Below are 25,338 nucleotides of genomic sequence, written 5' to 3' on the forward strand. Positions count from 1 at the left end.
ATAGAGTCTGATACAAGGTAGACACTGGAAAGTATTTACTAAATGAATAAAGCAATAAAATAAATTAAAACATAAAGAAATATAGAGAATTCAATTCAATGAGAATTCAAAGTAAACAGAGGTAGAAGATTAACTGAAAAGGCAATGATATAGCTAGACAACATGGAAACTTTTACAGTACTGAATAATGAGTTTCAGTCAGTTATGGCTACTTATAGACTCTTAGTGATTCTCCTTTTCTTTTCTATAAATCTGAAGAAGAGAGTAACAATCTTTAAGTGATGTATTTAATCAAATTATTGTTTGAGGATAAAAATATGAAAGACCAACATGAATCTTCCTCTCAGATATCAGCTTAAAGCTGTACCCAAATAAAGAATATAAGGAAGGAAAGAAAAAGTCCATAGAAGAGAAATGGCCTTCAGAGAAACTCAGGAAAGCAAAAGGTGAGAGAGATAAAGGAAGCATTGGTTCTTGGCATATCCTGGGGAAGGGGTATTCTGGCTCATGAATAGAACAGAGCTGGAACATATCAATGTCAGGGCTCCAGTCCAACTTATGGCAGACAACTTTGACTTTAATTCACGTCTGGAGTCACAGGAGCAAGCCTATGCTATGCCTCCTCTACCACTCCATCACCATCCATAGCCGAGAGGGCCAAACATCAGCCTCCAGCCCATGTCTGTCAGAGCTTTCCCCTGAAATATCTTAAGAAACACTAATGGGAAAGGGTCACTCTCCTGTGATGAGAATCATGGGCTATAATGTCCCTGTCCTAAGAGGGAGCAAATGAAGCCGACAGGAAGAGAATCCTGGAGGTTTTCTAGTCCTAATTTCAGCAGTCTCTGAAGCTCAACTCTTCAGTGCACTTTCCCAGAGTTCCATGAGGTACTTGAGTGCTGTTTTCAATGAACTCCCTTTTGGGCCCAAGGTAATTTTAATTGTGCCTTCTCTTACATACAGCCAAAAGAGTCCTATTACAGTCAGGCATTCAAAGCCTGAGGCCACTGATCACTGCAATCATATAGCTAATCCCCTTCACTCTGATTCCAAACAGATTGGCAACCTTCTGATTAGAGTTTGGCTTTTTATACAGTTTTTTTTTTTTAATGAGAGAGAATGCTTTTATTAGGCTGACATGACTGGTATGCTTGAAGATTTTATTTCCCATTATAAATTAACTAATTAGAATTCTGGCTTTTCTTGTAAGTTTATTGCGTACAACTCAATTTCCATGAGTCAGATAAATTCTGAAGCCTAGATAAAATTGTCTTTCTGGAAATGTAAAACTGAAGACCAGATGCTGGTAAATTCACCAAGACATGCCATGCTGAAAGGACACTCGGAAGTTCACCAGCTGGCTTTAATCCAGCACCACCCACAGTTTGCCACTCATGCCCTCTTCAACCTTTAACAGTTGAAACGTAGAGAACAGCTAAGAGTGTTTTGCAAGATGAGAAAGGAAAAGGAGTCTGTTATGGCAGTTATCATTAAAGCCGTGTATTATTTAAAATACCAACACCCAGTAACATCAGTGATAACATGTATGACTCTATAAGACGATGCACCAAAATCTAGGATAAGATGATGTACCATGGAATCACAGCTTCTTAAATCTGGAAAAATTTTAAAGGTTAACTACTTCTTTTCTTTTTTGTCAAGAAGAGGGACAGATTTTTTCTCACCCCACTTCCCAACAGCCAGAAAAGTGACATGTGACATCTATTCAACTAATCAGATGGTCCCACCTAAGAACCTGAATCTAAGTTACCAACTCAATTAATGAATTAATTTGGAATCAATCCAATCACTGACAGCAGTAGAAGCAGCATCCATTTTTAGAACGAGAATAGCCACAGAGGGCCTTGAATTCTACTTGACATTCTGTGATACAAGGGAGGGGAGATCTTATAGCCGCTCTGGGAAATCTGTCTCACCCTCAACAAGCAACCATCATTTTAAAAATCTCCTATCAAGCTAAAATGGATATCCCTGTCATTTCCTCCTCCTATTTACTGAGGAAGCTGTGAAGACAAATCTGATAGTTCTTCCACAACTGCTGAATGCCAAGACTATTTTCAGAAACCAACCTTGAAAAAGCTAGTGAGCAAGAGGTGGGGAAGAAAGAGAAAGTGGAGGATAATTTGAATCTGCTTTTACTCCTGATCCGACCCAAGCCGTGGTTTAGTTCCATAGCAGCTTAGAAGCAGTATTCCCCTCTCATGAGGAACACAGAACTGAACCCCAAAATTCTAATCTCTGCTTTTTACAAGCAAGTGGTCATGGGACTTTCGGCAAGTAACTTAAGCCTTCTGCATCTTAATTTCCTTTATTAGTATCTGACCCATATGTATTTATAGAATGGATGGATTAATTAATGAGGAATTGGAGTCCTTTATTACCTCTGTGCTTTGATTTATTCATCTATACAATTAATAAAATGTCTATCCAAATGGCCTTGTAATGATGTGAGGAGGAAAATGATAGAGGATCATGCATACTTTGAAGGATATGGAGTGCTCTTATCCATTTAAGCATGAAAGACAATGTACTAGAAGGGTTAAGAACAGACCCTGCAGTCAGATAGACCAGACACGAAGTTAAAACCCAGCCCTGGTGCTTATTAAGTAAGGACCAGAGGAAATCCTGGAAAGTTACTTTACTTCTCTGAGCCCCTTTGTAATGGAGATAGTAGCAACATCCATCTCAAAGAATGAGGATTAAATGAAATAAGGTATGAAAGCCCTTAGCTCAGTGCCAGAGTATGTGCTCATTAACACTAAACGAAAAAAAATACTGTAATGATACTAAGTAAACAGAAGAACATGATTTACTTTTCATTTTAATTGTATTATTCAAGCTGCTTAATGGAGAACAAACTGAAAGGGACAAGACTGGAAGCAGAGGAACCAGTTAAGATATTTGTATTAGCAACAGGGTCTGGGTCACTGACTCTTCTCATCCTCCAGTCTCAAATATCCACTTGCTATCTAACATTTACTTTTCCTCCCATCGTCACTGCCTCAATGAATGGCCCCATTAAGCCCTTGCTGCCTAAGCCAGAAGCCTGGTATTCAACTTTGAATCTTCTCTACCTTCATAACTAACCAATCATCAAGTAAATGTTTATTACTCTCTTTTAAGATGTCTAAAATCTGAGCCCTTCTTTCCCTCCATGACTACTGGAAAAGCTCAAGCCTTTATTGTGTCTTGCCTTGATGAGTTCAGCAGTCTTTTGACTGTAGTCTCAGGTACCTACCAATCTGTTTTCTGCTTTCTGAACGCAAATCTGATCTTTCCTACCCCTCAGGTGAAAACTTTTCATTCCTGCCTGCATGATAAAGACCATATTCCTTAACATAGCTTTCAGGCCTTGCTTTGTCCCCAGCATCTCTCTCCAACTTTGGCTATCACCAGGGCAAATGTGTACTCTGAGCCAGGCATGATCATCATAGGTCCCATTTCTGTATGGCCAATATTCTCTGCCTGCGCTGCCCTTCTCTCCTGTTGATCTCAGTTCAGTTCAGTCGCTCAGTTGTATCCAACTCTGCGACCCCATGAACTGCAGCACACCAGTCCTCCTTGTCCATCACCAACTGCCAGAGTCTACCCAAACTCATGTCCATTGAGTAGGTGATGCCATCCAACCACCTCATCTTCTGTCGTCCCCTTCTCCTCCTGACCCCAATCTTTCCCAGCATCAGGGTCTTTTCAAATGAGTCAGCTCTTTGCATCAAAGTATTGGAGTTACAGTATCATGGCCAAAGTATTGGAGTTTCAGCTTCAACATCAGTCCTTCCAATGAACACCCCGGACCGATCTCCTTTAGGATGGACTGGTTGGATCTTCTTGCTGTCCAAGGGACTCTCAAGAGTCTTCTCCAACACCACAGTTCAAAAGCATCAATTCTTCGGTGCTCAGCTTTCTTCACAGTCCAACTCTCACATCCATACATGACTACTGGAAAAACCATAGCTTTGACCAGAGGGACCTTTGTGGACAAAGTAATACCTCTGCTTTTTAATATGCTGTCTAGGTTGGTCATAACTCTCCTTCCAAGGAGTGTCTTTTAATTTCATGGCCGCAATTACCATGTGCAGTGATTTTGGAGCCCCCAAAATAGTCAGCCACTGTTTCCACTGTTTCTCCATCTATTTCCCATAAAGTGATGGGACCAGATGCCATGATCTTAGTTTTCTGAACGTTGAGCTTTAAGCCAACTTTTTCACTCTCCTCTTTCACTTTCCTTTTAGTGTCATCTGCATATCTGAGGTTATTGATACTTCTCCCGGCAATCTTGATTCCAGCTTGTGCTTCCTCCAGCCCAGCATTTCTCATGATGTACTCTGCATAGAAGTTAAATAAGCAGGGTGACAATATACAGCCTTGACGTACTTCTTTTCCTATTTGGAACCAGTCTGTTGTTCCATGTCCTTTTCTAACTGTCGCTTCCTGACCTGCATACAGGTTTCTCAAGAGGCAGGTCAGGTGGTCTGGTATTCCCACCTCTTTCAGTATTTTCCACGGTTTATTGTGATCCACACAGTCAAAGGTTTTGGCATAATCAATAAAGCAGAAATAGATGTTTTTCTGAAACTTTCTTGCTTTTTCGATGATCCAGTGGATATTGGCAATTTGATCTCTGGTTCCTCTGCCTTTTCTAAAACCAGCTTGAACATCTGGAAGTTCATGGTCCATGTATTGCTGAAGCCTGGCTTGGAGAATTTTGAGCGTTACTTTACTAGCGTGTGAAATGAGTGCTCCTGTTGGTCTAGCTAATTCCAACTCCTATTTCATGATTCAACTCAGGTTTCACTATGTTCACCCTAGCATGTTGTAGGGTATAGAGTGGCTTTAGTTCAGTTCAGTCACTCAGTTGTTTCCAGCTCTTTGAAAACCCATGGATTGCAGCATGCCAGGCTTCCCTGTCCATCACCAACTCCCAAAGTTTGCTCAACCTCATGCCCATTGAGTCAGTGATGCTATCCAACCATCTCCATCTCTGCCATCCCTTTCTCCTCCTGCCTTCAATCTTTCCCAGCATCAGGGTCTTTACCAGTGAGTCAATTCTTCGCATCAGGTAGCCAGAGTATTGGAGCTTCAGCTTCAGCATCAGTCCTTCCGATGAACATTCAGGGTTGATTTCCTTTAGGACTGACTGGTTGGATCTCCTCGCAGTTCAAGGGACTCTCAAGAGTCTTCTCCAACACCACAGTTCAAAAGCATCAATTCTTTGGTGCTCAGCTTTCTTTATAGTCCAAATCTCACATCCATGCATGACTACTGGGAAAATCCATAGACTATACAGACTTGGTCAGCAAAGTAATGTCTCTGCTTTTTAATATGCTGTCTAGGTTGGTCACAGCATTTCTTCCAAGGGGCAAGTGTATTTTAATTTCATGGCTGTAGTCACCATCTGCAGCGATTTTGGAGCCCAGGAAAATATAGTCTGTCACTGTTTCTATTGTTTCCCCACCTAATTGCCATGAAATGATGGGACCAGATGCCACGATCTTCATTTTTTGAATTTTGAGTTTAAAGCCAGCTTTTTCACTCTCCTCTTTCACTTTCATCAAGAGGCTCTTCAAATCCTCTTCGCTTTTTGACATAAGGGTGGTGTCACCTGTATATCTGAGGTTACTGATATATTCTCCTGGCAATCTTCATTCTAGCTTGTGCTTCATCCAGCCCAGCATTTCACATGATGTACTCTGCATATAAGTTAAATAAGCAGGGGGACAATATACAGGCTTGATGTATTCCTTTCCCAATTTTGAACCAGTCTATTGTTTCATGTCCAATAGATTGGCTCAACCTCTATTCCAACTTCCCTTGTCTTTCTCTACTTTGAAGACTCTTGTAGCCAAGGGTGGCCATGTCATGATTTATCCAATAGATATAAAATGAAGATCCTCTTCATTTTCCAACATCCTCCTTTCTAGAACAGATTGCTGTTGGGAGACATAGTAACCATCTTGAGACTATGAGGATGAAAGCTAATTAGCAAAACTGGTAGAGAAGAAAGACAAAAAGACCCTGTATCCTTGATGGCATTGTTTAGGTGCCACATCAGTCTTGAGCTTCCTTATATTTCATGCCAAATGACCAAATTCCTTAATTATTTAAGTTGCTTCTAGTTAGGTTTTCTATCACTTTCAGCAAAGTGTATCTCCTACTAATACACAAGAAACGACTAGTTATTTTTCTGTTGTTTATGTTGAAAGAATAAACTCAGATATATGGAACAAATAAAATTTGTTTAGGCCTAATAATTTTTGGAAGCTATTTGAAAGCAATATATTGTTCTTACATGTTAGGGTAATAAGTTAACTATGTGAGCAGTAAATATGGGACCAAATTAAATATGGATAGTAGCAAAGATTTCTGTAATTCTGGAAAGTTCATATTCTTGTGAAATCACCTCTGTGGCTCAAAGATGCATAGTATTGTACTATCCACTGGGACCCACTGAAGACTTACTTTAAGTAATTATAAATAACAATAAATTTATGACAATTACATAAACTTCCAATATTATAAAGATTAATACAAGCTCATCATTAATGGGCATAGGAAGGAAACAGGATTAAGTACAAATTACACAATATTGACATTTTAAAAATCTTTACCACTCATTTGTTTTATTAGCTCATCAGTCTCAAAAGTTTGAACTGCTTGCATGCCTTATGGATTAGCTATGACAAAACTATACCTATAGGCCAAATAATGGTAGAAGTAGCCATATAATCATGGTAGTTAGAGACATGAAGGTTGTTTTCAATTACCTATTGCTGTGGCTTAAATGTTCCTGGCTTAAAATAACAATCGTGCTATCATCTCTGATTATTATGTGGGATGGTGGGCTCCACTGGGTGGTTTTTCTGCCCCATGTGATGTCAGTGAGAGCTAAAGTCATTAGGTATCTGACTACACTGAATAGTTCACTCACACGGCTGGCAGCTGGTTTTGTCTGTTGTCTGGGAAGCTCAGCTGGAGCTGTCAAATACAGTGCCTTTGTTCTCTTCCATGTGTCTTGGTTACTTACAGCATGTCAGCTAGAGTCCAAGAATCAGAAAGCAGCAACTACCAGTCCCTTTAAAGTCTGCACTCAGAAGTCTTAGGACATCAGTTTTGCTACATTCTACTGATCAAAGCTAGTCATAAGGCCAGACAAGAGAGATAACCTCTGCCTCTTGATGGGAGCATGCATATACAGAGAGAGAAGGAACTGCCGGCAGCCATCTCTGGAGACTAGTGACCACACTTTCACCAGTACTTCCTTCAAGAGCTTAGTGCTCAAGGCTAAATGTAGCAATTATCATCTCTGAGTTAGCAAAAGAAAGTGATATTCAGATATCACCTAGTTGATCTATCATTCAGAGAAGCAGCTTAGTAGAGTAGCTAAGACCATGAACTTTGATGTAAGAACTTCTCAGTTCAAATTCTGGCTCATTATTACTTACCAGCTTGAACATGTTACTCAACTTCTCTATACCTCTTATTTTTCCCCTTCATAGAATGTGGATGATGACGGAATCAACTCATAGTGAGTAAATGAGTCGGTATATATAAAACCCTTAAAATGGTGCCTGGTACGTAATAAACATCATATAAATATTTGCTATTAGTAGTGTTACTCTTAAGTTATAAATTATTTAAACTCCATGAAGAGGGAAAAAAGAAAAATACCAGCACAGGTAAAAAGAATATAATCAAACTCTTTTCCCACACCTCTGTTCAGTTTCATTCACAGACATGCTCCACTAGCAGCAAGATGCCCTCTATAACTTGTTACCTGGAACACTAGAGGGCACTTTGCCCAAAACTCTGATTACTATACTAGCGTGCATTCTGATTGGCCTGGCCTGGGTCATATGGCCAGGTGTTTGTGGGTTTGTGAGGAGGTGAGAGTGGAGAAGAGAATCATCCCATTCATCACACAGTCTAATTGGATTGCACTGAATGGGAGAGAGAATGTTATCCAAAAGAAGAAAGTTGGACACAGAAACAAAAGGTCCTACAACAAATAAGAAGAATGAAAAAAAGATATATACCTGCCCATTCATAGCAGCACTGTTCACAATAACCTAAATGTCCATCAAGAAGATGTGGTACATGTATACAATGGAACATTACTCAGCCATAAAAAATAAAGAAAAAAATGCCATTTGCAGCAACATGAATGGACACAGAGATTATCATACTAAGTGAAGTAACTTAGAAAGAGACAAATACCAGGTTGGCCAAAAGGTTTGTTGGATTTTTCCACAAGATGGTATGGAAAAACCAGAACAAACTTTTTGGCCAACTCAATACTATACATCACTTACACTTGGGGTCTAAAATATCACACAGTGAACTTTCTATTTACAAAACAGAAACAGACTCACAGACAGAGAGAAACAGATTTGTGGTTTGCTAAGAGAGAAGGATGGATTTGGAGTTTGGGATTAGCAGATGCAGACTGTTATGTACAGAATGGATTAAAAGACAAAATCTTAATGTAATATAACACAGGGAACTATATTCAATAACAAAAGAATATGAGAAAGAACATATGTGTGTATATAAATACACACATATACATCTGAATATATATACCTGAATCACTTTGCTCTACTGTGAAAATTAACACAACATTGTAAGGTAACTATATTTTGGTAAAATAATTTTTTAACGAAAGAAAGGAAGTCAATAATTGAATTCAGATGCTAACAAACATAAAAGGGGAAATCAACAGTAACACAATAATAGCAGGGGACTTTAACACCCCACTTTTGCCAGTGAATAGATCATCCACACAGGAAATTAATAAGGAAACACAAGCCTTAAACCAGATGGCTTAATTGATATCTTCAGGATATTTCATTCCAAAACATCAGAATACACTTTTTTCTCAAGTGCACATGAGACATTCTCCAAATCACATTAGTTGTTGTTCAGTCACTCAGCATGTCTGACTCTTTGTGACCCCATGAACTACAGCACACAAGGCTTCCCTGTCCCTTACCATCTTCTGGAGTTTGCCCAAACTCATGTCCATTGAGTTAATGATGCCATCCAATCACCTCATCCTCTATTGCCCTCTTCTCCTCCTGCCCTCAGTCTTTCCCATCATCGAGGTCTTTTCCAATTTCAGCTCCTCGCATCAGGTGGCCAAAGTATTGGAGCTTCAATTTCAGCAACAGTTCTTCCAATGAATATTCAGGGTTGATTTCCTTTAGGATTGACTGGTTTGATCTCCTTGCTGTCCAAGAGATTCTCAAGAGTCTTCTCGAACACCACAATTGGAAGGCATCAATTCTTTGGTCCTCAGGCTTCTTTATGATCCAACTCTCACGTCCGTACATGACTAATGGAAAACCCATCATTTTGACTATACAGACCTTTGTTGGCAAAATGATATCTCTGCTTTTTAATACACTATCTAGGTTTGTCATAGATTTCCTTCCAAGGAACAAGAGGCTTTTAATTTCATGGCTGAAGTCACTGTCCACAGTGATTTGGAGCCCAAGGAAAAAAGTCTATAACTGTTTCCATTTTTTCTCCATCTATTTGCCATGAAGTGATGTGACCAGATGCCATGATCTTCGTTTTTTGAATGCTGCGTTTTAAGCCAGCTTTTTCACTCTCCTCTTTCACCTTCATCAAGAGGCTCTTTACTTGGGTCACAAATCAAACCTCAGTAAACTTAAGAAAATTAAAATCATATCAAGCACACTTTCTAACCACAACTCTGTGTGCTTGCCGCTGTGGTTAGTCCCTTGGTTGTGTCTTGACTATTTGCAACTCTTTGGACTGTAGCACACCAGGCTCCTCTGTCTATGGGATTTTTCAGGGAAGAATACTAGAGTGGTGTGCCATTTTCCTTCTCCTGGGGATCTTTCTGACCTAGGGATCAAACCTGTGTCTCCTTTCTGAGTCATTGGGGAATGAGACTAGATATCAATTACAGGAAAAAAAAAATCAGTTAAAAAAAAAAACAAACAAACACATGGAGGCTGAACAGCACGCTTCTAAATAACCGAGATGTCACTGAAAATATCAAAAAAAGAAAGTTAAAAATATCTAGAAACAAAAGACAATGAAAACACAATGACCCAAAACCCATGTGTGCATGCCAGGTCCCTTCAGTCATGTCTGATTCTTTGTGACCCTACGGGCTGTAGCTTGCCAAGCTCCTCTGTCCATGGGATTCTCCAGGCAAGGATACTAGAGTGGCTTGCCATTTCCTCCTCCGGGGAATCTTCTCAACCCAAGAATTGAACCGGCACCACTGAGGAAACCCATATCTTTTTGTAGATGACTTCTATGTAAAGTTCTCCAAAAGTTTTCAATATATATCACTGATCTTCCAAAAACCTATGGGATACAGCAAAAGCAGTTCTAAGAGGGAAGTTTATAACAATATAAGCCTACTTGAAGAAATGAGATATATATAAATGGAATATTTGTTGTTTTTGTTCAGTCATTAAGTTGTGTCCAATTCTTTGCAACCCCATAGCCTGAAGCATGCCAGGCCTTCCTGTCCCTCATCATCTGCTGGAGTTCACCCAAGTTCATGTCCACTGAATTGGTGATGCTATCCAACCATCTCACCTCTGCCACCTTTTTCTCCTTTTGCCTTCAACCTTTTCCAGCATCAGGGTCTTTTCTAATGAGTCTTTTCTGGGCTCTTCACATCAGGTGGCCAAAGTATTAGAGCTTCATCTTCAGCAACAGTCCTTCCAATGAGTAATCAGGGTTGATTTCCCTTAGGATTGACTTGTTTGATCTCCTTGCTGTCCAAGGGGCTCTCAAGAGTCTTCTCCACAGCTCAAAAGCATCAATTCTTTGGCGTTCAGCCTTCTTTGTGGTCCAACTCTCACATCTGTACATGACTACTCGAAAAAGCATAGCTTTGACTATATGGACCTTTGTCAGCAAAGTGGTCTCTGCTTTTTAATACTCTGTCTAGGTTTGTCATAGCCTTCCTTCCAAGAAGCAAGAGTCTTCGAATTTCATGGCTGCAGGCAATCCGCAGTGATTTTGGAGAACAGGAAGTGAAAATCTATGACTGTTTCCAGTTTTTCCTTTTCTATTTGCCATGAAGTGATGTGACCAGATGCCATGATCTTAGCGTTTTGAATGTTGAGTTTTAGGCCAACATTTTTGCTCTCCTCCTTCATTCTCATCAAGAAGCTCTTTAGTTTCTCTTTGTTTTCTGCCATTAGAGTGGTATCATATATATATATATATATATATATATATATTTCTCCCATCAATCTTGATTCCAGCTTATAACTCATCTATCCCAGCATTTCACATAATGTACTCTGCATATATGTTAAACAAACAGGGTGACAATATACAACCTTGTTGTACTCCTTTCCCAATTTTGAATCAGTCAGTTGTTCCATGTGAGGTTCTAACTTGCTCCCTGACCAGTATACAGGTTTCTTAGGAGACAGGTAAGATCGTCTAGTATTTCCATCTCTTTCAGAATTTTCCACAGTTTGTTGTGATCCACACAGTCAAAGGCTCTCATGTAGTGAATGAAACAGGTGTAGATGTTTTTTTTTTCTGTAATTCGCTTGCTTTCTCTAAGATCCAGTGAATGTTGGCAATTTGCTCTCTAGTTACTCTGCATTTTCTAAACCCAGCTTGTACATCTGGAAGTTCTTGGTTTATGTACTGCTGAAGCCTAGCTTGAAGGATTCTGAGCATAACTTCACTAGCATAGGAAGTGGCTGCTATTGTCCAGTAGTTTGAACATTCTTTAGCACTTCCCTTCTTTGGAACTGGGATGAAAACATTGACATTTTCCAGTCCTGTGGCCACTGCTGGGTTTTTCAAACTTGCTGACATATTGAATGCAACACTTTAACACCATCATCTTTTAGTATTTTAAATAGTTCAGCTGGGATTCCATCACCTCTACTAGTGTCATTGGTAGTAAGGCTTTCTGAGGTCACTTGACTTCACCCTCCAGGATATCTGTCTCTATGTGAGTGACCACACCACTGTGGTTATCCAGACCATCAAGACACAGAATATTACTGTTTGTTATCACTGGAATGCAAAAGTAGGAAGTCAAGAAACACCTGGAGTCACAGGCAAATTTGGCCTTGGAGTACAGAATAAAGCAGGGCAAAGGCTAATAGAGTTTTGCCAAGACAATGCACTGCCCATAGCAAACACCCTCTTCCAACAACACAAGAGAAGACTCTACACATGGACATCACCAGATGGTCAACACCGAAATCAGATTGATTATATTCTTTGCAGCCAAAGATGGAGAAGCTCTATACAGTCAGCAAAAACAAGACCAGGAGCTGACTGTGGCTCAGATCATGAACTCCTTATTGCCAAATTCAGACTTAAATTGAAGAAAGTAGGAAAAACCACTAGACTATTAAGTTATTTGACCTTAATTCAGATCTGACCTAATCAAATCCCTTACGATTATACAGTGGAAGTGAGAAATAGATTTAAGGGACTATATCTGATAGAGTGCCTGATGAACTATGGACAAAGGTAAGGAGAGGGTGGGACAAACTGAGAGAGTAACATTGAAACATATAAATTGCCATATACAAAGTAGACAGCTAATGGGAAGTTGCTATATAACATAGGGAGCTCAACTCTGTGCTCTGTGACAACACAGAGTGCTGGGATGGGGTGGGAGGTGGGAGGAAGGTTCAGAAGGGAGGGTGCATATATATACTTATGGCTGATTCACATTATTGTACGGCAGAAAGCAACACAACACTGTAAGCAATTATCCTCCAATTTAAAATAATTTTTTTATTTAAAAAATAAAAGAATTCAGTTCAGATCTGTCTCCCTCTCATTCCATAATCATTTCACCAAACAACTCTCCTCTCCACAGTTTCTCTGTTGTTATCCTCATCAGACAATTTTAAACTTTTTTCTTGTAGGAAAATGTTCACCATCAGGCAATTTTAAACTTTTTTCTTGTAGGAAAATGTTCAACAACTTGGTGTTATTTTACCAAGAAACAAGCCACAATCCAAGTGCCTGAGTAGGAAAAGACAGTAAATGCCTTACACACTGAGGGGGGAAAAAGACCCTCCTGCTCTTCATATTCAGTCCCTTTCCTCTGAAGAGTGCCAAAGGTTTTACAGATGTTATATGCTCCAGGGAGAAGAGTGAATTGGAAGTTTAAACCATGCCCTAAGCTTGCTACTGCGACTGTGAGGTGATCATTGCACACATATATGGATAAGTGCTCTGTGCCAACAATGAAAGCTTAACTGTCTGAACTACTTTTTGGCCTCATTTAACTTGTCCATTTATGCAGCTACAGATGCCTTTCTCCTTTAGAAGCATAAAATTTTAGAGCAGGAAAGGACTTTACAGATCGTTTGGTTCAATCCTTTCATTTTCCAGATGGAAACAACTGGAGCCCAGAGAGGGTTATTAGCCAGCACAAGGTCACATAGTAGGTTTAACACATGTCTGAAAATAGAATCCATGTCTCCTATTTTCCTATACCATCCCCTTTCTTAAAAACTACACTATGGCCAAAAAGCTATCCAGTGATCTAAAACACTACTGATTTCTTTCTTCTCCAGTCAGGTGGATCACATAAATGTTTGGACAATTCTGGAAACAAGACACATTTATCATAAAATTTAAACAATAAACACTAATCACTACCACAAGAAGGCAATGAAATTTGGCAAAAATGACAGGACACATTAGTTAGAGCTGACCTTGTAAGAGATCTACCTTGCTTTTTCTCCACCCTCTAGTAGGTGATTAATACTTCTGGGCTGCCCTCAAACTGGCCCAGAAGCCCATGGATCTGCTTTTCACCCAGCAAATATGTTATATTAGAATTGGCTTTTTCCTATTAAAAAAAGAAAAACTTCTCCTGTGAACCATTATTCCAGGACCATATATGGTTATGTACATATGTTTAAATAAGGGCTTCTGAGAAATAAGATCTTAAAATTATATTTATACCACATCTCTCAAAATTGGATTTGCTTTATACAGTTTTTGCGGTTGTTTGTTCTGTTAGTTTGGTTTCTGCTTTTTTGTTTGTTTAATGGTCATAGACACAGTCAAGACATTATATTGCACATGAAAAACCTTACTTCTTAGAACAAATCAGCTACAACTGTCTGGTTCTATGGACAAATCATAAAATGATTTTGTATTAGATAATAGATATCCAGGAGCCTTTTGACAGTGAGTTTTTCATCCCTCACAAAAAGTACTTTCAAATTAAGTGAAAGCTCCTTGAGGAGTCTTAAGAATCAGGTAGAAGGGCAAAGAAAGACCTTTAATTTTTTACAGCTTCATGTTTCTATCCCCTTTTCCTATATGCCTTAAAAGAAATGTGCCTCATTATTTTTCTAGACCTTTAGTCTCTCTATCCATGTAGTAAAAGTAATGTATGTTAGAGACTCCTAAACATGCAATTGTATCCATTTGAGACCATAAGAGCACTGCTGACATCTTTGAGCCTTCTTGACTCTCACCCCTTCCATCACTGGCTAATGCCAATTCCTTGGTTATTCACTGATGGAAATGCAATCAACTCTCAAGAGAAGCAATAACTCTAGTTCTGGACAAGCTCACTCCAGCCTCAAGGCATATCAATCTCATTTTTAAAGTGTAAGTTATCAATATCACTTTTGGTCTCAACCTGACCACTCTATATATTGCAGTTGTCAAAAACATATCTCCATCTGGATGTGTGGGAGGAATTATTCACCAAGCCCTTTTCTCTAGTTAAGGTCAGGACTGATAAATCCAGTGATGTCAAACATTCTGGTTGTTCTGATTTTCGAAATGTTCCACTGAGATGTTTGCTGCCAGTTTAAGGAAGAGAGGTGTTGTGTCTTCTTCACATTGGCTCAAAATAAAGTAGGTGGGCTACTGCTTTTGAGTTGCAAGAAAAGAAACAGACTGTCAAATGCTATCACAACATAATGAATGTTATCTAAAATTAAGATAAATGCATCTAACTAATGTCTCCTGAATAACAAAGCTACATCTGCATTCTGATTTTTTTCCATCAGGGTAACCTGAAGTTTAAATTTATATTATGATTATAGCTTTTATTTTATAAGTTAAAGGCACATTATTTTGGTCCATTGAGCAAACCCATTTTTATTCATTGCCTTTTAGAGTTGACATTTAACTTCTACAGCTGTACAGTTGGCAAGAAGCAAAAGAATATTTAATATTCAAGACAGCAGATTCTACAACACCAGAGCATTCTATTGTATACAATGCCCTATAATTAGTGTACATTAACTGAGAGAAAGAATTACATATGGAATTAGTGGGGGATGGTTGAAGGTACTCATGTATTCATTTCCTTGCTAATACTTGTGAATCAAATAAAACAAGTAATTCTAGTAATTCAAACTAATAAGAGCTGATTTTCTAAAAGACCTTGCGTTTTAATATATTTACCAAACTAACATTGAGAACTTTAGTTCTTCAGGACTTAAAGTTGTAAAATCAAGCAAAATAGGAATTAGTTATACACCTTTTCCAGTATAATTTGCTGTTCAACATCAGAAATAGTTTGTTCAAGACATTAATTATATCTACAGTGGGTCAGGCTCTTTATTAGGACTGGGGAGAGCTGCAACAGCCTTTTCTTCAGAGCACTGATTTCAGTAAGAAAGACAAATAAGAATGTAAGTAACAGCAACCTAACTGGATAAGGATAAAAGAAGTACATGGTACTATGAACACCCACAAGAGACCTACCATGAGGGCTGGGAGTGGCAGTAGAAAGGGAAGGTCCTTCAGAAGAGGTGAAATTTCAGATGAGACTGAATGACCTCAAGGTTAAGATTGAATGTACACTCTGAATCTTGCTTCCTCAAAAAGCTTCACTAAAATCAAATTAAAGAGATTTAAAAATAAAAATAAACCCACAAGAACAAGGAGAACAGAAAAAGGAACATGAAAAATGAACATTCAAAGCTCAAGAGAAGATGGACACGTGGTCTCTGACTTAACAGAAAGCTGACCAAATCCTAAGGTAGCAAAGGAAGATTGGGGCAGAGCTTTTTGAGAAGCACATAAACTCCAGGCAGGATCTTCCTCCACACCCCATTACTGAATAACCGCCCCTCCCTTACTCCCTTACTTCAGGAGGAAGCTAGAAATTTATTCACTTGAAATGATAAAAGAGAAAGTCCTTGACCAACAACATAGTTCAGCGACCATACAAAGTGAAGGATCAACATGGATGTCCAAGCTAATTGCCCTGTTTACTCCAACACCACAGGTACTAGCACAGATGGGCAATTTGGGGAACTTCCTCTGGGGAATGTGACCAGCCCATAAGGAAAGACTAAAATACTGATACCAGGGCTTCTGCAAAAAAAAAAAAAAAAAAAAAAAAGACATGCTTAGATCCCTCCAGTGAAGCTCCAAATAAATAAGCCTCACACACAGGCTCTGAGCCTCATCTCTTAATTATGAGCAGGAATGCTTAGTTGCTCAGTCATGTCCAACTCTTTGCAACACCATGGACTGTAGCCCACCAGGCTCCTCTGTCCATGGGGATTCTCCAGGCAAGAATATTGGAGTGGGTTACCATGTTCTCCTCCAGGGGATCTTCCCAACTCAGGAATCGAACCCAGGTCTCCCACATTGCAGGCGCATTCTTTACCAGATGAACCACCGGGGAAGCCCATGAGCAAAGAACCAAGAAGTAATTACCAAACATCTAAGGAAAGCTTCTAGTATTGAAGATAGACACCAAACAAACAAAAGGCAAACTAATAAAAAGCATCTTGGAGGAAATAGATACTATGCATGGATAAAAATTTAGTAAAACTATTACTAACATCCTCAAATAGATATTTGTTTGTTTCATGAAACAAACAAAGAATTCTACAAAAACCAAAGGATTCAGAAAACAAAAAGAGAACTCAATAGTAGGGTTGAAGACACAGAGAGTAAAGTAGACAGTAAAGATAAATATGAGAGAGAAGACAAGAAAATTAGAAGACCAGGCCAGACAAACCAACATTTAAATAAAGTATTTCCAAAAGTGAGACCAGAGAAAACAGAAGGTATAAATCATCAATCAGTGAAATAAATGAAGAATATTTTCCTGAACCGAAAGATAGGAGTTTCTTAACCAAAAGTGTTTGCCAAGTGGCTGGACCAGCAGATCTGCTTAGCATTTAACATACATGCACGAATTACTGTTCTGTTTCACATGTATTAACTTACTTGGTTATCCCAACTCTATAACTCAATCCTCATTTTACAGATGAAGAAACCAAGGTACAAAATGGTTAAGCAACTATTAATAGCCCAAGTTCACATAGCTAGTAAGTGTCAGAGCCAGGATTTGAAAGTAGGTAATGTAGCCCTGAAGTTCACTACACAATACTACCATGCAGGAAGGGGCAGCACTGTGAAATTTCAGAAAACACTATAGACAGTTTCATTTGATTTTTTAAAAGCAGGAGTATGTTCTATTTTGATAGTGTATGCAGAGCCGAGCAATTGACTAACAACCTGAGGGAAATTGCATGCAGACTTCTGTTCCTACCTCCAAACACAACATCCTTCTGTGCAATAGTCTGTCCTACAAATTCCAATTACATCAGAAGCTCTAAATTCCTATTCCCCACCCCCAGCTCAACAATAACACTGCTCTACTCTTGGGCTCACCTCCCTGCCCTGTAGCCAGGAAAAGTGACCTCAGTGAGTAAGTGATCCTCAGTTCTCATCTTCAGGAGCACAGAACCCCACTGGTTGCTATTCAATCCTTGACAACAGTTGCATAACATTTTATGCAGTTCTATCATTATCCGTGTCAGGACAGTAAGTCTGAAACTAGTCCTTGTATACCTAAAAGTATCTTTATTTGACTTGCACATTTAAATAATGATGGGTTCAAAATTCTTCTCCTTCAATACTTTAATATTATGCCCTTGCATCCAATGTTGCTGTTGGGAAACTAATGTCAACCTGATTTTTATTATTTTGCCTTATATTTGCAACCATTTTCTTTATTTCCCTAAGTAATTAAGCTTTCTATTTTTGTTCCATTGGTTTTGAATTCCTGTTACATTTGTTCCATCAGGTCTATTTCATCTGTTAGAAGTTATCTATGTCTTTTCATTCTTCATGATGCTTTTGTTCTTTAGATGTGTCATGATATTTTTAAGACCAGGAATTCAGCTGCATTATTAATAAGATGATCAGTTGCCTCTGCTTGTGATGACTCTATAAATGGTCCACTGAAAAGGGAGGCTCAGCTGGTGTCTTCACTGTGAGTATAAGAGATATGAGTTGAGTGCCTCTGCTGTTCTTCTCTGGGCTTAACTGCACTTATTTTCCCTGGCATTTCTTTCTCCTCAAGATATACTGCCCAGGTCCTCTATATCCGAGAATATTTTCTCTACTTGGAGTTGTAGGAGACAACTCAGGGTCAGCTTACAGCACTTTCCACTACCATCCTACACACACTCTGCAAAATAGGTTAGCTTTAAAGCCAGACAGTTCTCAAAGGAAGCAAAAACAACTAAATTGCCAGTGATGATACATATACTCATATCTTCATAGTACATGATCCAACACTTCGAATTTTTTCATGCTTATGCTGCTGCTGCTAAGTCACTTCAGTTGTGTCCAACTCTGTGTGACCCTGTAGACGGAAGCCCACCAGGCTCCCCCGTCCCTGGGATTCTCCAGGCAAGAACACTGGAGTGAGTTGCCATTTCCTTCTCCAGTGCATGAAAGTGAAAAGTCAAAGTGAAGTCGTTCAGTCGTGTCTGACTCTTAGCGACCCCATGGACCACAGCATATCAGGCTCCTCCATCCATGGGATTTTCCAGGCAAGAGTACTAGAGTGGGGTGCCACTGCCTTCTCCATTTCATGCTTATAATTACCTATATTTCATCACATATATATATATATATATATATATCATTATAGCAATTATGAAAGTTTGTCTTCTTTACAAAGATGAGTAGAAAAGAAATATTTTTTCTATAGTGACAAACCATGTTGTCTCCAAAAGTAATTTCTTTTATTAGTTAAAAAAAATAGTAGTTTCTTCCTATACAGTCAGTTCTCAATAGTCACAGTAATGTTCTGAAAAGTCATTGTGAACACTGAATTAGAAAATCTTGAATGTATTAGAAGAAATACAGGGGTAGGTTCCTTCAAGCTCTGGTTACAACATTTTCATCAGCAAATCAATACATATTTTGGTTTCATGTGTGTTTCTGTTTAAAGACATTCTATTCAATATATAGTTTATGCATTAACTTTGAGTATGGCCAGCAGAACTGTAACTCATACCTGAAGGAAGTTTATCTATTTTCTGCATAAATCATATCACAGCCTTCTTGCCCTAGGAACACTAAACAACATTTCAGCACTACACTTAGAAACCATTTCAAACAGCAAAATCACTAAAAAATCACCGAAAAAATGCAAAAAATACATAATTGTGAAAAGGACACTTGCATACACTCTGAAAACTGAAATAAGAAGGTAGTCTCACTTTGTTCCACCTCAGCTGGGAATGTGTGCTTTGGGTGGCTCAAATATTTTGCCACCATTAATGTTGTTATGCATATCCATTATTGTCTGCAACAGCACCCTTAGTATTGACTTGGGGGTTACAAATCAGTTTTAGCAGTAAGAGAATTTACAAATATAGAATCTACAAATATTGAGTATTAACTACTGTATTATTATTATTATTGCTTGCATATTGATGGGAAAAGCTTGTTAAAGGAAAGAAGTCTCATGCTAATTTTTGTGTATACACATACATACAAACACATATATCACTGTTCATATTTTTTAAATGATAATCTACTTTTCTTCTAACAGTCTGATGGTGTTTATAAATTGGAAAAAAAAAACACCATTTTTTTAAGAAAGGAAGGTAACCTGTAAGATACCACATAAAGGGCAGTTTGTTGACTTTGGTCCACCACTAATTCCTTCACCCCTGCAATCAAACCTTCTGAACTATTAAGAAACATTTTTTGCAATCTGCAGCAGTTTAGGGACTACGAACATTTTGCGCCAATCTGGTGGGTGTCTAGTAAAGAGAGCTCCAAAACCTGTGGCAGGCAATCCAGTGTCCCTGGAAACAAGATAACAATTTTTAGAAAACATGTCAAACTGACATTTACAAACTTTCAAAGCCATATAAAACAAATTTGGGAGCTGAATTTTTATTATAAATTTTTAAAGGATTTCCATGATTGCAAGTTTAATGCACTTTGCAAACATTAATAAAATGTCTCAATAAGTAAATGGAAAATTTCAGCATTCTGTCCAATAACTACAATACAAGAGGAAGTCTATGTCATGCATTTCCACAGAAACGCACTAACTTTTAGCAATAAATTGTAGAGATGGGGTTCAAACCTAGGTTGTCAGAATGATGACCAGAAAAAAACACGTAAAGGGAAAAAGACACTTTAATTGGACCTATAATGCGCAGAGCTGACTGGCAAACAACCAAGGGAAAGAGAATTCCAGACAGAGGGAGCAGCACGAACAGAAAGCATGGCAGCTTGAGATGCAGTGTCCATGCTTGCTGTAGTCCAATAATGTGTAGCTGGGGCCAACCTACCTCCTTCACTGCTTATTTATTAGCCCTTTCCTATAGATGCCAGTTCTAAGCAAAGGGCTATATTAAGCATACCTTTCAATAATTCCAGAGTTCATCGTTTCCTCATTCAATAAAGCCTTACTCGTTATTTTGGCCAGTTTTGTGTTTAAACAAACTTGTGCCATTTTTTCACGTGTTTCTGATATCCAAGTCTGAAAAAAATAAAAAATCACATATAAAGAAAATAAAGTTAAAAATTCTCACTTACTAAAATATATTTCTGCTGAAGTACATTCTGATTTTAATTGTTGACTCTATTCATATAAAAAAATAAATGTCCCATAGCAGTCAATGATTTCATCATAAATATGTGAAAATGGCAATTTCTTACAATGTTTTGTTGGAACAAAAATCAGATTGGTTGTTTCTGTGAAATGGAAAGTACTTCATTCAACTAAATACTAACTCTTGTTTGCTTTCTATTTCTTTCTCAAGGTAGTATATTTTAACTTCCCTAAGTAAGAAAATGTAACAATCACTTTGTAAATCACACACAACTTTAGATACCATCATTATCATTGTTATCCATTCTCTATCACAGAAGATAATTCAATGAATTATCAAACAATTATTACATGAGAAAAACCTGATAATTATAGTGTATACTCAAGTCAATTGCAGAAGCATCATGGGTAATGGCTAGAGGATCCTAGGAATAAAAATGTATGCTGAGGATTCAATATTTGTCCCATACAAACTCTAGAAGATCACAAATATGGAGGTTCACAGCAGAGATTCAGAACTCACTACCACCAAGAGAATCAATTACTTGCTACAAACCTGAAGACAAGTTTCCCTAAGATATCCAACGAAGCCCCAGATCACATCAATTCCACTAGATTTTGTTCAAAAAAAAAAAAAAAAAGAGAGAGAGAGAGAGAGAAAATACTGTTTAGAAAACTGAAGACCTTAACTGCATCAGTATCCAATAGCTAGAGTCAAATTCCTTTGGTCCATTTTTGTGGAGAATAAAGAGGCTCTGTAAAGCTAAGAACCCATCCTATTCAAAGCAATTTTAACTATAGTCTCTGATCCTAATTCCTTGGTCTACTCCATGGCTTCTATGATTTCTGTCCCCTAAGACCTCAACCTCCTGAATTATCAGCCTCCCAGCCTAATTTCCCAGCTCTGACTCTTATACTTGTAACTCAACTACTCTTCCTCAGAGATTCCAAGTTTCACAAATCAACAGCAGAGGACTCTGTATCGGGCTCCATATTTTACACTCTAATGAAAAATAAAGCACTATCTTTTAGAGAAAAAATTACTAGGTATAATTTTGTTTTTAAGGTGTAAATTGGCCCAACAGTTAATCTTAGATATGCTCTAATCATTTTTGACAGTAAATATTTCAATAAATCAACACCATTGACACTTATATAAAACAAAGGTACTGCCAAATTGAAATAATGAATAGTAAAAGGAAACAGATAATAGCATTAGTGGCTCTTAAGTTTATTGACTCCTTATTCTGTATCAGGCACCATATTAAGCATTTTATATACATTATCCCTCTAAATACTTCAACACTGAGTGTTATGTATTAATTATGGTGGCAGAAGGAAAAGAAAAATCATATGGGGGAAATGAAGAAAGTTTAATAGAGAATCTACTTATAAAAGTGTGGCCAGAATTCAGAAAACCAGCAAACAATGATGAAGCACCCTGACCACAGCAATACTGGTGAGTCACAGGGTAGGGCAGTTATGGAACCCAGATCTACAGCTGTAAAGAGAGGGTCACTTGGTAGTTGAGGCTTTCAGAACAGAAACAGTGTTTTAGTCTGCTCAGGCTGTTGTTACAAATATCATAGACTGAGTGACTTATACACAATAGGAAATTATTTCTTAGAATTCTGAAGGCTTAGAAGGCCAAGATCCAGGCACCAGCAGTGACTGATGAGAGTCTACTTTCTAGCTGACAAACAGCCGTCTTTTCACAATGTCTTCACAATGGCAGAAGTGGGGAAGAGCTCTTTGGTGTCTCTATTATAAGGGTATTAATCTCATTCATGAGGACTCCACTTTCATGAACTAAACACCTCCCATATGCCCTATCTCTTAATTGCATCACACTAGGAGTTAGAATTTCAAAATTTGAGTTTGAGAGGGACACAATCATTTAATCCATAGAAGACAGCCACTGCCAAAATGGTCTCTCAGAAGGAAAGCAAAGAAATGCCCAAGCCAGCTGTCCTCCCATTGCTGATCACCTGTCAGTGCCTTCCACAGGACAGTTCCTGGCAATTCACAGAAAGCCAGAGGGCAAAAGATCTCACTGACATAATCCATAAAGGTCAGCCTCCTTGGTACACACAGCAGGATTGAGAAGGGTGGGGCGTAGATCTGGAGGGAGAAAGGAAGGACTCTTGGTTTATTTTAATCTTCATTTGAAGGAGGGGAAAACTGAGGTTGAAAGGGATTAACTAATGCTCAGATAAACCAGAGAGAAAAGAAGTTCCACAATATAAAACAAGCAGTCTGACTCATTCAGTCATTCATCCATCCGTCTATATCTGTGAAATGCCAGGAATCCTACTAAGTTCTAGAGCTATAAGCTAAGTCACTTCAGTCGTATCCGGCTCTGTGCGACCCCATAAACAGCAGCCCACCAGGCTCCGAGGTCCCTGGGATTCTCCAGGCAAGAACATGGGAGTGGGTTGCCATTTCCTTCTCCAATGCATGAAAGTGAAAAGTGAAAGTGAACCCAGAGACTATACTGGCTATAGCTTCAGTTCAGTTGAGTTCAGTCGCTCAGTCGTGTCCAACTCTTTACGACCCCATGAATCGCAGCACGCCAGGCCTCCCTGTCCATCACCAACTCTCAGAGTTTAGTCAGACTCACGTCCATCGAGTCAGTGATGCCATCCAGCCATCTCATCCTCTGTCGTCCCCTTCTTCTCCTGCCCCCAATCCCTCCCAGCATCAGAGTCTTTTCCAATGAGTCAACTCGTCGCATGAGGTGGCCAAAGTAATGGAGTTTCAGCTTTAGCATCATTCCTTCCAGAGAAATCCCAGGGTTGATCTCCTTCAGAATGGACTGGTTGGATCTCCATTGCTGTCCAAGGGACTCTCAAGAGTCTTCTCCAACACTACAGTTCAAAGCATCAATTCTTAGGCGCTCAGCTTTCTTCACAGTCCAACTCTCACATCCATACATGACCACTGGAAAAACCATAGCCTTGACTAGACAGACCTTTGTTGGCAAAGTAATGTCTCTGCTTTTGAATATGCTCTCTAGGTTGGTCCTAACTTTTCTTCCAAAGAGTAAGCGTCTTTTAATTTTATGGCTGCAGTCACCATCAGCAGTGATTTTGGAGCCCGCAAAAATAAAGTCTGACATTGTTTCCACTGTTTCCCATCTATTTGCCATGAAGTGATGGGACCAGATGCCATGATCTTAGTTTTCTGAATGTTGAGCTTAAGCCAACTTTTTCACTCTCCTCTTTCACTTTCATGAAGAGGCTTTTTAGTTTCTCTTCACTTTCTGCCATAAGGGTGTCGTCATCTGCATATCTGAGGTTATTGATATTTCTCCCAGCAATCTTGATTCCAGCTTGTGCTTCTTCCAGCCCAGCGTTTCCCATGATGTACTCTGCATAGAAGTTAAATAAGCAGGGTGACAATATACAGCCTTGACGTACTCCTTTTCCTGTTTGGAACCAGTCTGTTGTTCCATGTCCAGTTCTAATTGTTTCTTCCTGACCTGCATACAGATTTCTCAAGATGCAGGTCAGGTGGTCTGGTATTCCCATCTCAGAATTTTCCACATTTTATTGTGATCCACACAGTCAAAGGCTTTGGCATAGTCAATAAAGCAGAAATAGATGTTTTTCTGGAACTCTCTTGCTTTTCCCATGATCCAATGGCTGTTGGCAATTTGATCTCTGGTTCTTCTGCCTTTCTAAAAACATCTGGAAGTTCACAGCTCACGTATTGCTGAAGCCTGACTTGGAGAATTTTGAGCATTACTTTACTAGAATGTGAGATGAGTGCAATTGTGTGGTAGTTTGAGCATTCTTTGGCATTGCCTTTCCTTGAGATTGGAATGAAAACTGACCTTTTCCAGTCCTGTGGCCACTGCTGAATTTTCCAAATTTGCTGGCATATTGAGTGCAACACTTTCACAGCATCATCTTTCAGGATTTGAAATAGTTCAACTGGAATTCCATCACCTCCACTAGGTTTGTTCATAGTGATGCTTTCTAAGGCCCACTTGAGTTCACATTCCAGGATGTCTGGCTCTAGATGAGTGATCACACCATCATGATTATCTTGGTCTTGAAGATCGTTTTTGTATAGTTCTTCTGTGTATTCTTGCCACCTCTTCTTAATATCTTCTGCTTCTGTTAGGTCTATACCATTTCTGTCCTTTATCAAGCCCATCTTGGCATGAAATGTTCCCTTGGTATCTCTAATTTTCTTGAAGAGATCTCTAGTCTTTCCCATTCTGTTCTTTTCCTCTATTTCTTTGCATTGATTGCTGAGGAAGGCTTTCTTATCTCTTCTTCCTATTCTTTGGAACTCTGCATTCAGATGCTTAAATCTTTCCTTTTCTCCTTTGCTTTTCACTTCTCTTCTTTTCACAGCTATTTGTAAGGCCTCCCAGACAGCCATTTTGCTTTTTTGGATTTCTTTTCCATGGGGATGGTCTTGATCCCTGTCTGCTGTACAATGTCACAAACCTCATTCCAAAGTTC

General features: G+C 38.8%; 1 protein-coding gene across 2 annotated transcripts in view; it reads right to left on the reverse strand.

Moving 5' to 3' along the window:
* Nucleotides 1–25,338, reverse strand: part of CFAP95 (cilia and flagella associated protein 95) — a 106,709-nt gene that overhangs the window by 44,567 nt on the left and 36,804 nt on the right. Inside the window, exons 3-4 of one of the 2 annotated variants that reach the window (XM_042243363.2) lie at nt 20,673–20,791; nt 20,037–20,105 (exon numbers count right to left, since the gene is read on the reverse strand). In XM_042243363.2, coding sequence (XP_042099297.1) covers nt 20,037–20,105; nt 20,673–20,791 — 188 coding nt within the window. The remainder of the gene's footprint in view (nt 1–20,036; nt 20,106–20,672; nt 20,792–25,338) is intronic. The other variant, XM_042243364.2, reaches the window with a different exon arrangement.

The sequence above is a fragment of the Ovis aries genome, chromosome 2 (assembly GCF_016772045.2).
Source record: "Ovis aries strain OAR_USU_Benz2616 breed Rambouillet chromosome 2, ARS-UI_Ramb_v3.0, whole genome shotgun sequence".
NCBI lineage: Eukaryota > Metazoa > Chordata > Mammalia > Artiodactyla > Bovidae > Ovis > Ovis aries.